This window comes from Salvia miltiorrhiza, chromosome 8 (assembly GCF_028751815.1).
Source record: "Salvia miltiorrhiza cultivar Shanhuang (shh) chromosome 8, IMPLAD_Smil_shh, whole genome shotgun sequence".
In the NCBI taxonomy this organism is placed as follows: Eukaryota; Viridiplantae; Streptophyta; class Magnoliopsida; order Lamiales; family Lamiaceae; genus Salvia; species Salvia miltiorrhiza.
The window spans coordinates 26,834,140-26,847,577 of record NC_080394.1 but is presented as its reverse complement, the minus strand read 5'-3'; the positions used below and the strand labels follow the sequence as shown (position 1 = coordinate 26,847,577).

Below are 13,438 nucleotides of genomic sequence, written 5' to 3'. Positions count from 1 at the left end.
TTGAGTTTTTGTTTGGCAAGGTGATTTGGTATGAAATTCTATTTACTGTTAATATGATAAGCAAAAAATTACAATCTAAGTCTATGTGCATCGATGCTACTATGAAGCAATTGGAAGGTGTAATTTCATTTTTTGAAAAGTATAGAGAAGAAGGTTTTATATCAAGTATGAATGTGGCTAAAAGGGTTGCACTTGAAATGGATGTAGATCCTATCTTTCCAATTGTCGTATGACTAGGAAAAAGTATTTTGGTGAGAATAATGAGGACGAAGAAGATCATTCACCTGAAGAGTTATTCAGAACTAGATATTGTTTGGTTGTTGTGGATATGACAATTGTTTCTTTAAAATAATAGATTTGAGGAACTGAAAACTTTTGAATGTGTTTTCGGATTTTTATATGATTCAAATAAGTTAAAGTGATAAGAATGAATTAATAGATTCTTGTGTTAATTTTCACTCTACCTTTTTCTCATGAGAATTTATCTGATAGTGATTTAGACGATCTTTACTCATAATTGAAAGTGTTGCAATTGACTTTGCCTACTAATTTATTGTCTACCACTTGAGATTCTTACATTTGTCAAATCTACATATTGTTATCCGAATGTCTCGATTACTTATAGAATTTTATTAATTGCGCCTGTGACCGTAACATCTGCTGAAAGAAGCTTTTCAAAGCTTAAATTAATAAAAACCTACATAAGGTGATCAATGTCACAAGAAAGGTTTAACGATTTGGCAATTTTGGCTACTGAGAAAGATATGTTAGAATATATTAACATTGATGTAATTATTAATGATTTTGTATCTACAAAAGCTCGAAGAAATCGCTTTTTATGACATTGACATTTTTTTATATATATATTTATTATATAAATGGCCCTTTTATCTTATTTTGCCTAGGGCCCCTTAAATGCCAGGAACGGGGCTGCCGCCAATAAGATTAGTCTTTATAATGTAAATGTAAGCACAAACATGTCTAATTGCTCCATCATTTTAAGTTGCATTATCAGTACATATAACACTTTCGTCAATTCTCATTCCTTAAATAACGTGGAGATTGCTTCACCAATGTCAGTCCCCTTAGGACTAATGATGGGGTAAAAATTGATGATCTTCTTGTGTAGAATCCCAGCGTCAATCCTCATTCCTTAAATAACGTGAAGATTGCTTCACCAATGTCAGACCCCTTATGACTAATGATGGGGGTAAAAAGTGATGATCTTCTTATGCATAATTAAATCCTTGTTGATACAGTGTACAATACCACAAATAAAATTTGTGTTATTCACTAATGTCTAACAATCTATGGTAATGGACATTCTACCCATGTTTTTTTTTCTTTTCTTTTTTTGGTAAAAAGACTTTATAACATCCTTGCACTCCATAAAAAGCTTCACACAATCAATTCATATCGTCTATCTTGAAGGAATCTGGAATTGAGGGCATACATGGTCCACAAATCGTCTAAAATTATCTCGCTCAACAAATATGACTGCCAGCTCATCGAGTAGTATCATTTCACACAATGCTAACCTCTCCACTTTTTGGTCAATCTCCAACTTGTCAATGATCTCGTTGTACTTCCACTAGGGGCGTAGTTCAAAATAATTTGATCGCCTACATTTGCACTCTTCATCAAACAAGAAGCGGTATGGTTTTTCAAACTATTAGTACCATGAGCGTGTGAAGTCTGCTGTAATTAATGTGCCACAACATATACATTTTTCTTTGTGCGTCTTTCTAGAAGGATCACCTTATCTGACCCACTCAACGGTAAATCCTCTCCGATGTGTGGATTTTAGCTGACCTTTTCCTTTTTCTGGCTTGTGACTTTGCTTCTATTTCCTTTTTCTTTTATTCGACTACTTCTCACTTCTTATTTGTATAACTTGTGTCCCTATCTACATAGCCCAATCTTGTATTTGGACTTATTATATTATGTCCATATCAATATCTTCATTTTCTTTTATTCCCACATCTAGTAAAACTCTATTACTATCTTGACGTGTTTCTTGTGAAGATGTCATCTACAAACACACCAAGTCACCAACACACAAATATACAACTCACAAATATATTCACCATCAATGCATCACACTAGGGGTGTCAATGAGTGGGTTTTATCCGGACCGACCCAGAACCATTGATTACCCGTTGAGATACAAAGTAACAGTTTGATCTGACCCACTTGTTTCGGGTTCGACCCAGAACCTGATCGGTCCCGATCTAATCCGACCCACTTGTTTCGGGTTCGATCTGACTCGCCTGTAAAGTTTTTTTTTTTTTTTTTCTTTCGGAAATGGCATTTTTAAAATAATTTCAAAAATATTTTTGGGTCCAGTCAAACTTGGCTTGTAAACTTTTATTTTATTTTATTTTTTGTTTCAAAAAATGGTACTCCATCCATCCCATAAGAGTGTGGCCTTATTTCTATTTTGGGACGTCCTACAAGAGTGTGCATTTGCCCCCATCACTAACTTCTTATTTATTACCTTATTTTATAATAAAGTGAATCACTTTTTCAACTATCAATACACTCATCTAACATTTTATTAAAACTCGTGCCACCAAAAGGGATGCACACTCTTGTGGGATATAGGGAATATTTTTAAAATAATATTAAAAATATTAATAATATTACAATAATATTTTCTGCCAAAACGAAAAACTTCATTAATTTAAACTCAAATGTTTAACTGTGCCCCACAGAAGATGAAAACGAATAAGTCAACACAAATATTGACTTTATTGTGAGAGTTGACAGTGGAAGTTCGACTTATGATGAACGCGATGACATGACAGCCATGAAGTCACTGACTTGATGAATCAAAATGAAGTGGAAGCTGCTCCATTATTCACATTCTTTTGTGTAAATAGCAAACGATGGAGATTGGTGAGGCAAAAATGATTTTTTTTTAAATAATAGTATAATTTACTATAATATATTCACTCCGATAATGTTCAAGATAGTTGTTTTCTTTAATTGTCCACCATAAAAATACAATAAAAATCAATCTTTAGCAGAAATTGTAGCACAATTAGCAATCACAACGGACAAAAAGAATGAAGATGAAGCCATGAAGAGGAATAGAGAATGAACCTGCGGCGATGGAGCCGACAAGAAGGCATCGATCGCCAAAGAGAGAGAAAGAGATTGAAATCATCAATGACAGGCTTTGAGCTCTGGCAGAGGATGGTCGTCGATTCCTAGATAGGTTTCGAGCCTAACTGAACTAGGGCGTGAGATTGATGAGTGAGAGGAAGAGGAAGAGGAAGAAAAAGAAGAGAAAGAGAGAGAGAGAAAAGAGAGAGAAAATATAAATTGGGGTGTGAGATGGGTTAGTTTTGGCTTTTTTGTTTGTGTATTATCTGGTCCATGAGTAATTAACCTACTCGGACATTTGATTTTGTCACTCAATGGTCTAAGTAATGTCTGGGTCCAATAACTAACAGACAAGTTCTAGATCTGGAATCAGAACAATTTTAATGGTTCTGGTCTGGGTAAAACTCGCATATTGACACCTATATTTGATTTTATATATCGGGTTAGGTCGCGGGCCGACTCTGTTGCATAGTGCAACATGTTGTACACAAGACCACCTCTAAAAAAGACAAAAAATATTTATTTGACAAACTAAATTATTGTGAAATAAGGAAACACACTATAGTTAGATTCTTCAATTGGTGGAATACTATTCAAAACAATGTTGAATTATTAAAACGAAGGAAAGTTAAGGGATGTTGAAATGGTGAAATTTGAGAATGTCACATAGGATAGATCATTTTCCTATTAACGTTTGGGCAAAGACGGTATCCACGTTGGAGGCCGATGCAGGGTTGGCGATGTTGTTTAGTATAGATAACTAAAATAAGAATATTTAACAAAACGGTTCCATGGTCTAGTGGTTAGGACATTGGACTCTGAATCCAGTAACCCGAGTTCAAGTCTCGGTGGAACCTTTAATTTTACATATTTTTTGGCCATGCATTTTCGGTTTTATTGTTTCAATCGCTGTTTTTTTTCTTTGAACACCGCAATCGCCTTTTATTTATTTGTTCATTATTACATAGAGAGAGAGAGAGAGAGAGAGAGTTAGGGTTTAGGGTTTAGAGAGAGAGAGCGCTTAAAAGAGATGGACGAAGAATGCTTAAGCGCAGCAGAACGGCGTAAAATCGAAGAGACAGTTCTGCAAATCCTCAGAGCGTCGGAGCTTGAGACGGTTACTGAGTTCGGCGTGCGTTCGGGCGCCGCCTTGCGGCTAGGCTTCGAGCTCTCCGGCTTAAACCACCGTCTGCTCGTTAGGCAGCTAGTCGATTCATTCCTGCTATCCACGGCGGCGGAGATTCTCCGAACGAATTCGTTCCATAAGATTCATGACAGCAGTAGCAGCGATAAAAGCGCTGATTATCACGTCGAACAGCGGCGGGAGCAGCAACGACGGTGTGATGTTGATGCTATATCGGGAGCGAAATACGATGGCAGGATTATTTGTAAGGTTCGGTTTGATTTTGGAAAACTCTTGAGAATAAACGATAGTGGGACTTTTTAATTTTTTGTATGTGAGAATAAACGATGTCAAAATTTGTAATTAGTCTTCTCCCCTGTAATTTAGTCTTTAGGAATATGTGGACACGCCAATGCTCTCTGGTTTGACGTCTATGTATTAAACTCATCCTCTGTCATGCTCCAGTTATCTGTTATAAACTCTTGCGCTTACTTCTCCAGTGTTCTATTTTTTGGTCATTGGAATGTGCAGTTATCAGACAAGAGGAAGGTTACAGTTCATGATTTTATGGGGGGAACCGTAGTCTCAATCCGTGATTTCTATGTACAAGGTGGAAATTTGCTTCCTGCAAGAGGTGAGAATTTCCATTAGCAATCAGTAACGGGGCTCTGGAACTTTTTACAAAGTGAACTTTTGTTTCAAGCTCAACAATTGTGATTTTTTTAGGACTTTATTGTATTGTTAATCGCATCTACTTTCTGCATTTCTGTCTTCTTTTTTGTTAGCAACTCTGCATCTGCTCCAACACTGGCTTATGAAATACTTATAACTCGTTACTCTTTAGTTTATAGGAAACCAATATCTTAAAATTTTGGAACTGAGACCCTCTTCACTACCTTCGTCCCAAATTGTCAAGATTTTCAATCTTGCATTAACTGAGTCAGCCAGATAGTCATGCATTTTGTCCTTGAAAAACTTGTGCTGAATTAAGTTCAATAAATTTAAAAGATTTTTTTTTTTTTTACAATTTTATGCATTGAGCTGGAAAATAATTTTATCGCCACTCATCTATGTATATAACTTGTGAAGGACGAATATGAAGAGTTGCCTTGTAAAAAAAACATAAATCAGAATTCTGATGCTTGTGGTTGGTTTGGCTGACGGTTGTGGTTGTCACTTGAATCTACTTGTTAGTAAGCATAATAATGAATACACACTATATCTTTTCCATGACAGTTGTGGTTGTCATTAAATCCACTTGTTAGTAAGCATAATAATATGTATAAGCACTATATTTTTTCCATTGAACCGGATTCTTTTTCTTTGTAGTGGCTTAAGCTCTCACCTTTGTTTAGCTTTCATCAGCCCAATAAAGCTGCTTTAGGTTCTTCAAATTCAACGACAGATTTGGCGCAGGTTTGTTTATTATCAGGTTTTATTAGTTCTAGACAGTGCCTCCCTTTAAGTCCCCCCCCCCCCCTCGAACAAATAGACACACTTACCTATGTGCTAACATGACAAAGTAAAAGAAGACGAAAGTTTTTGCTTTTATCTAGCAGGATTTTGGAAGTATCTGTGGAACAGTAGTGTCTTAGCACTTAGATTACACCTCCATATTTCTGGTATCATGGCTGGTGAACATCTCCCATGAACATGGACTAAGCATTCTGATCATATAAGCTGATTGTTTAAATCAATTTAACTTCACAGAAATAGGATTGACAAGAATGAAAAATTAACCTTGGTAAAGTGCTGCTCATTTTGCGCCTAATTGGAAACACCTCTTAGGTTAGCCAAGAAAAATCTGATTCCACCTGTCCACATAAAGTGACAAAGAAACTCTTTGGTCCAAACATGCTCACAAAAAGATTTTGGATACTCAGGAACTTTGGGAGGCCAAAATGAGGTGATCTACATCATTTTGATTTGATTTACAGAATGCATGGGTGCTGATGAGTATTAAATTCAAGGATTCTTACAATGAAAACTATTTCTACAAGTATTATGATGACATACTGTTTTAGTTGATAGAGTGCTGATTAGTTAAATTGATATCCAGATCTTGAGTACATTAGTGTGAGGATGTGATCACTACCTCTAAGAAATATTTTACTATTATTTATTACATTCTGCAATTGAGTTTCACATCTGCATCTTGGATTTTGCTGTGCCTATACAGTCATATCTTTGTTTAGTTAGCCCATACTTCGGCAATTTCATAGCATTTTTCTCAGAGTTTCTCAAATTTTTTCTGCTTGATGTTTGAGGGCGTGATTACCTTGCTTGATTGTCTTCCACTTTTATCGTTTCCTTTCAGTGTTTTTTTATCTTTTCTTTATGAATATCAATAATGGTTCCCCATTTACCCCCGTGATGCCTGGAACCCCCAACCTAATGGTTGGAGGGGAAGCATCTTACCTAGGCCTTTTCCTTTACATTTTGGTTGGTTGTACTGTAAGGTTTATATTGATACAATGTTTATGAGCCTAGGTGAAAACTCTGGAATAAGCTTGACATCTGCGCAATGGTCATCCTTCAGGAACAGCGTTCCTTCTGTAGAGGAGGCCATTGTTAGAATGCAATCACGTTTGAGGTGAGGCTCTTCTCTCTCCCTCTTCTTCTTCTTCTCTTTACCCCAGCCATCCACGGGGAACTTGACAAAGTCACTGTTTTATTGAATAACACTTCTTGTATGCCTTAGACATTTATATCCACACAATACAGGGAAAAGATTGGTTTTTCTGCATTATTTTCTCTTTTTCCCAGCCAAATTCAGATGTCATTGTGAATCCAATGAATATACGTTGTTCGAGTGTCACAAGTGCTATTAATGTTTAGTCAATAAATTTCATCAACATAGTATTCGAAGTGAATGACCTAAGCCCATAGTTTTTCCTTTTCCTTTTCCTTATGCAGTTTTTCTTTGTTCTTTTTTTTGGGGGGGGGGGGGGGGGGGTGGGGGGGCATTCAAAAATTGTAGTTTGACATGCTGTTTGAAGCTTTTTGTATGTAATCCATCCCTTGTAGATCTAGAGCTGTTACAAGACAAAGTAAAGCAGACATATCAAATCCAGTGACAGATTCTGTCAGTGAGAAGAGCCAAACTGCGATAGGTGTTTCTAGTTTGGCAAGTGCTCTTCACCTTCCCGCCAAGAGGAAACGGAATCAAAATGAACCAGAGACGAGAAGTTCAGCAGCAGATCCTGCTGAAGAGGGTCAAACACAAACCATTTCTAATTTGGTAAGCATCGTTCAACCTCATGACAAGAGTGGACAAACTGAGGTTGATGCATCTAATGTAGTGATTGCCTCCATCTCTCAAGAGCAAATTCTTGCTGAAAAAGCACAAGAAGCACCAGGTACTTGTGGAACAACTTCCAGCTATCAGAAACCAATTCCTGCCTGTAGAACTGAAGCGGCATCTCAAAACTCTACGGTGGTGCCTCCACTTCCTATTCAACTTGATAGCGCTGCTGCACTTTCTCCAGATGATGTTGGTATTTCCACTTCGGTGCCTTCATTTCCTAGTCAAAGGCACCCACATCATACAGCTATTGCAATTCCTCCTGAACAACTGATCCCTATACAGCCAGTCCGTTTTGATGGAAGAAATTACCATTCCTGGAGGATTCAAATGGAAATGTTCCTAAATCAGTTAAGCATAGCGTATGTGCTTTCTGAGCGATGCCCCAACATATCTTTGAAACCAGAAGCTAGTTTTGAAGATATGGTCGGAGCCAAGGCTGCCGTGCAAAGGTGGACTACTGATGACTACTTGTGCCGCTATAATATATTGAATTCTTTATGTGACAGTCTTTTTCAATTATACTCACAAAAAAGTTTATCGGCTGGAGAGCTCTGGGATGAACTCAGAGCTGTATACAATGAAGATTTTGGAAACAAAAGGTCACAAATCAACAAGTATATTCACTTTCAGATGGTTGATGGGGTATCAATTTTTGATCAGATCCAAGAACTGCACAAGATTGCCGATTCCATTATTGCTGCTGGAACATGGATCGAGGAATACTTCCATACGAGTGTTATAGTCTGCAAGCTCCCACCTTCATGGAAGGAGCTTCGCCTTAAACTGATGCAAGAGGAGTTTTTAACTCTTAATATGCTGATGCATCGTCTTCAACTTGAAGCAGAATCTCGCAACTTGTGCGAGAAAGAAGCCAACTCTAAGAAGGGTCGTCATGTTATGGAGCCGAAGCTTGACCAGAGACAGGGAACAAAGAAAGATGAAAACAAAAGAGCATGCTTTACTTGTGGGAAGGAGGGGCACATCAGTAAGCACTGTCGTGGTAGGAAGTTTGAACCCTGGGATAAGAGCAAGGGCAAGGAGAATGGATTCCTCTCCCCATGTACAGGCACCAAAATGGATGATGCAAATAAAAGAGCATGTTTGATATGTGGCAAGGATGGGCATATTAGCAAGAACTGTCGCAATAGGAAGTCCGAACCCTGTGATAAGAGCAACGGTGAGGAAAACAGATCTCTGTCTCCACCTACAGGCTCCAAAATGGATGATGCAGCAAAACCGAAGTAAAACAGCTCCACTTGTGTTGTTTTTGATGGGCGTGCCTCGTCATTGCTCACTCTTGAAAGACTACTTTGTGAAATTTTTGAGGAGGGATAATGCACTATAATGGGAGGTTGATGACCATTCCCATACCATTTCAACCAGTTCTCTTTTAGGGTAAAAACTTTACAAGCTGCTTTATCAGAATTGCTTGTTTCTCATAATAAGATGTTTTATCTCTTAGTTTGAGAACTATATATACGTAACGTATAACGTTACTTTGCAGGTGGCTGGTGCTTCCCTTTCTGGAATCGGTTGCATTGTTGTACAAGACATATACTTGTTGGAGTAAGTATTCTGCTCTTGCTTGAGGGTTAGTAGCAGTGTTATTTTTGGAGTAGAGATTGTGAATGCCTATTATAGGAAGTGTTGGTTTTCTGTCTTGATTCTTTTGCATTGTTTATATTAGCCCAACATTTTTCTTCGTTAGTAATCATTAGGTATAACTGTCTGCCCAAATTTCGTAATCTAAAGTTTTTCGGCATCAAAGCCTGTTTGTCCGAATACTGTAAAATATAATTTCAACAGCTCTTATTTAATATTTTGTACCTAATTCTAAAACTTGGTACTTGTACGATTGTTTTCAGTAGTTAATTCCCTAACTTCTCTCTCTCTCTCTCTCTCTCTCTCTCATGGTGGGTTCTCATTTGACATTTCTTAAGTCTCAAGACATTAAATGATTCAGGTACCCTATTATTGAGTATAAGAGTATTATAAAATCCATCTACATCAAATTAATTGAGAGATGTCTGAGCGCAAAGCACGACGCCAACTTGAGTTTACTCTCCGTTTACGTTCTATCGCAATTATATAATGAGTTTTTTTTTTTTGCAATTATATAATGAGTTGATATGGGAAGTAAATAATAATTTGATAATGATAAGCAATCATCTACGTTTTACTCTCCCCATTTTATAATAACATGCATAGTTTTTTTTTTTTTTTTCTCCGTTCGTTCCATAAAAACATGCATAGCCCATTTATAATAATAATTATCTTATTAAACATCACAATTAATATGAGATTCTTTTTCCACTCAAACTATAATTTACAGAATTTCTTAAAATCTGTGTCATCTCATACTTAGTGCTCGTTTGGTTTAAGTAGGGGAATAAAAAGGGAATGAAATCAAATAAAGGAGTGAAATGTTAACAATAATTATTAATTTTATTGAGTATTTGGTTTAGTAATGGAAATGAATAATTAGTAAGAGATTCACTTTCTTTTATTTTTCCTCTATTTTGAGGGGTAATAAATTGGTGATTTGGTTACCCTCAAATAAAGATAATGGTTAACTCATTACTTAAACCAAACAACAAGTAATGGATTTAATTAATTGAATCTCTTTCCAATCTCTAAAAACACCCAATTAAATATGGACTTAATTATGATGTTTTTATAGGACGAAGAGAGTATGTTTTTATAAAGTGCGAACGTACTATGCAAATAAAGTACGAGGGTACTTATGTTAAAGATGATTATGACATATTTTAAATTTCGTTAGACTTGGCAAGATGTATATATTTTATGAGAACTTGTATATATTTTATTTTTAAGATGAATTAAGATTAAGAACGTTTTTTTGAAGGGAAATTATAAATGAATTTGGTATCAAATTGCAATAAAGCAGTGGGGTTAGCTAGGGGCTTTGTCCTTTTTGCTTTCCACTCGAAAACAAACGCTAGATATAAGAGAACTTTTCAAGAGGGTGCTTGCCTACGCTTATTTTAAAAAGTTTATAGGCTTCAAGAGCTTATAAATTATCATAATATTAGGATAATTTAATTTATAAGTTAAAGAGTGAATTGTAAAGTAGAGAGAGAAAATTATAAAGAGATGAAATTGGAATGATATGTGATGAAATTAATACTAAATCGTAATTGAGTTATTTTTATAAAATGATTACTATTTATAAGATAATGAAATAAATAAATTAGGGGTATATGAATTTATTTTTGAAAAGTTTATAAGTTTTGGAGCTTATTTTAAAAGCTTATAAGTTGTTGATAAACTTGTTTTGTCAAATATTTTGAAGGGACTTATAAATTATTGTTGTTTTAAGGAAGTTATAATCTTAGCCAAACATCCTCTAAGTCATCTATAAATGGACATGAACAGTATTAAACATAGTTTAGATTTAAAAGAATTAAGACTATGTACTTCTAAGCTAAGATGTAAGATTATTATAATATTCTATAAATAAATTACTACTTTTATTTATTTTTAAGTAAAATAAATAGTAACTAGTTTTGAAAAGAAAAAAAAGAATTCAAACACTATCATAACATGTGTAACAGATATTTTCGAACAATTTACAAGATCACGAAATACTAGCTTGAGTTCAATTAATTTGAGTCTTTAAAGCCCGAGAAAAATGGAAAAGCAAGATATGAATTTGTAGGGTTTGAATTTTGTTCACGTGTTTCCTGCATTTTTACTCACGCTATTGGATGTACATATAAAATGCATGTATATGTGGTGTTGTGGTGCTTGTGAATTCACACTTATCATGTGTAACTTCTATTTATGTGGATGCAATCAATAATTGACAGCTTAGTCTCTAATTTATTTAATTCCAGAGGGAAAATAAGGACGAATATTTATGTCATGATCATGAATGAAGCCTGACGGCGACATAATTGGCATCAAATATTAGACGCGTTTACCACGCGGATTTTTCCCAATGGTGCGTTTATTTTGATTAAAAACGAGAGAAAATTTATTTTTTATATATATTTATTATGATGAAATTTTTTCTTTTAATAGAGTGATTTTTTTTTCTCGGGTAGCTCCTTTTCACTCGTTTTCTTTTCAATGATATTATCTTATGATAAGGGTGTGAAATATTTTTTAATATTTTCTGATTTTTTCATCTCTAGTAAACATATATTTCCTCCTTCCCATTTGTATTGGCGACAACCCAATTGTATTGGTCCTTTTCTTAAAATAGCAAAAATAAGCACTCTTAAGTGGGTAAAAGTAAAACACTCCACCTACTTAACTCATAAATAAAGACTTTCTTAATCTCTGTGCCCAAAAGTAAGGGGCCAATACAAATGGGACGGATGGAGTAATAAAAAAAATGAGAAGAATATAATATTTTTTTTATTCATCATTTTTCAATGAAAATTTTACAATAAAAGTAAATGCACCCTAAGAGTATAAAATGTACTCCATCCGTCCCATCGAACTTTAGTCGTATTCCTTTTCGAGTTGTCCCACCGAACTTGAGTCATTTCTTTTTTTTGGCAAAAATTAGGTAATTTAAAGCACTAATTTACAAAACTAATTGCACCCCTTATTATATTCTCTCTCCTGCTTTATTACTTTATTATATTCTACCTCCTACTTTATTACTTTTATACTACACACTTAAAACACTAATCTACAACTTATTAATTCCTGTGCCCAAAAGAAACGTCTCCAGCTCGGCGGGACGGAGGGAGCAATAAATTTTGTGATATGGTTTCATGTTTTAAAAATTGGAGGTATAACATAAGATGTAAATGATAAATTTAAGAGTGCGTTCTCTTTGGTTGTAAATTTATCATGAGAAAATGAAGGATAAACAAAATTTAACTCTTTAAATCCTTCATTTTTTTTCCCTCATTTTCTATTTGACTCTTACTCATTTCTCATTTACACTACAAAGAAGGGATAATATTATCCCTCCAAAAATGGTGTGATAATATTATCCATCATTTATAGTAAAATGAGAAATGAATAAAAATTAAGTAGAAAATGAGAGAAAAGAAATGAAAGATTTAAAGTGTGAAATTTTGATTATCTTTTATTTTCTTGTGATAATTTACAATAAAAAAGAACGCACCCTAGTGAGTTTCATTATGTTTAACACTTTCACTAACGAATTAAAGCATACTTGCTTGAGAAACCAGAGCCGACTCATACAATATTCAGATATATATCCAAGATAATAATGAATATGTAGTAATCAATCATCATACATCCCATCTCCTTTTCCTTTTTTTTTTTCCTATTTAAATAAGCAAAATGTATATCAATCATTGTATACATAGATTAAACTATGCAAACCAATTTTTTTTAATGTGTGCAAGATATACACCGCTATAGTTGCTCCCAATATTTCACGTCTTAAAAACGTTTTATTGCATACCTTTATCGCTACGACTTTCACATTCTTTTTTTTAGGGTACGGCTTTCACATTTTTTATTCACAATCAACAAGTTGTGGCTCCACTCCTAATTAATTCAAATCAGATAGTTATTGAAGAGAGAGAGAGAGAGAGACGACTTCGTTGAAAATTCAGATTTTCTTACATGCATTATGACATCTTCATCTTTTTCAGACCAAAATCAACTGTTTTTCTTACATGGTAAAAGTCTACAAAGTACAAACCATCAACACAGAAACCCTTTCCACACTTACTGCTTCAACATCTGTAGTAAGATTATTGAGCAAGTAAAGCAAAGCATCATCCCGAGTTCTTGACAGAAACATATAACATTTCATCCAATAATCGACTTTCACACACATGTCAATTCAGGTAAAATACTATCGTGAAAATCATATGCTTTCTAGATGTGCTATCTTCATATCTCAACTAGATTAGAACACGTACAAAACTTAGAACACAAGAAAA

At 34.8% G+C, this 13,438-nt stretch overlaps 1 protein-coding gene and 1 non-coding gene across 3 annotated transcripts; both read left to right on the top strand.

Moving 5' to 3' along the window:
* The first annotated feature begins 3,893 nt into the window (after positions 1 to 3,893).
* On the top strand, positions 3,894 to 3,965 carry TRNAQ-CUG (transfer RNA glutamine (anticodon CUG)). Its single transcript has one exon. It is a non-coding gene; the product is annotated as a tRNA-Gln (tRNA).
* Positions 3,966 to 4,001: 36 nt separating this feature from the next.
* Positions 4,002 to 9,377, top strand: LOC130997350 (uncharacterized). 2 transcript variants are annotated; one of them, XR_009093057.1, is made up of 5 exons: positions 4,002 to 4,501; positions 4,763 to 4,865; positions 6,722 to 6,824; positions 7,259 to 8,933; positions 9,043 to 9,377. XR_009093057.1 is itself a non-coding variant. In XM_057922642.1 (4 exons), the coding sequence occupies exons 1-4, from the start codon at positions 4,139 to 4,141 to the stop codon at positions 8,781 to 8,783; spliced, it is 2,094 nt and encodes a 697-aa protein (XP_057778625.1). In that variant the 5' UTR covers positions 4,057 to 4,138; the 3' UTR covers positions 8,784 to 9,377. The 2 variants fall into 2 exon arrangements, 1 of the variants encoding a protein (XP_057778625.1); XM_057922642.1 differs by having other exon boundaries at positions 4,057 to 4,501; positions 7,259 to 9,377.
* Positions 9,378 to 13,438: the final 4,061 nt, after the last annotated feature.

Excerpts from the sequence above, each read along its gene's own strand:
- LOC130997350 (XM_057922642.1), top strand. The coding sequence starts at position 4,139 with ATGGACGAAGAATGCTTAAGCGCAGCAGAACGGCGTAAAATCGAAGAG. Across the intron at positions 4,866-6,721 it reads AAATTTGCTTCCTGCAAGAG|GTGAAAACTCTGGAATAAGC; the intron begins GTGAGAATTTCC and ends TTATGAGCCTAG. Across the intron at positions 6,825-7,258 it reads AGAATGCAATCACGTTTGAG|ATCTAGAGCTGTTACAAGAC; the intron begins GTGAGGCTCTTC and ends CATCCCTTGTAG.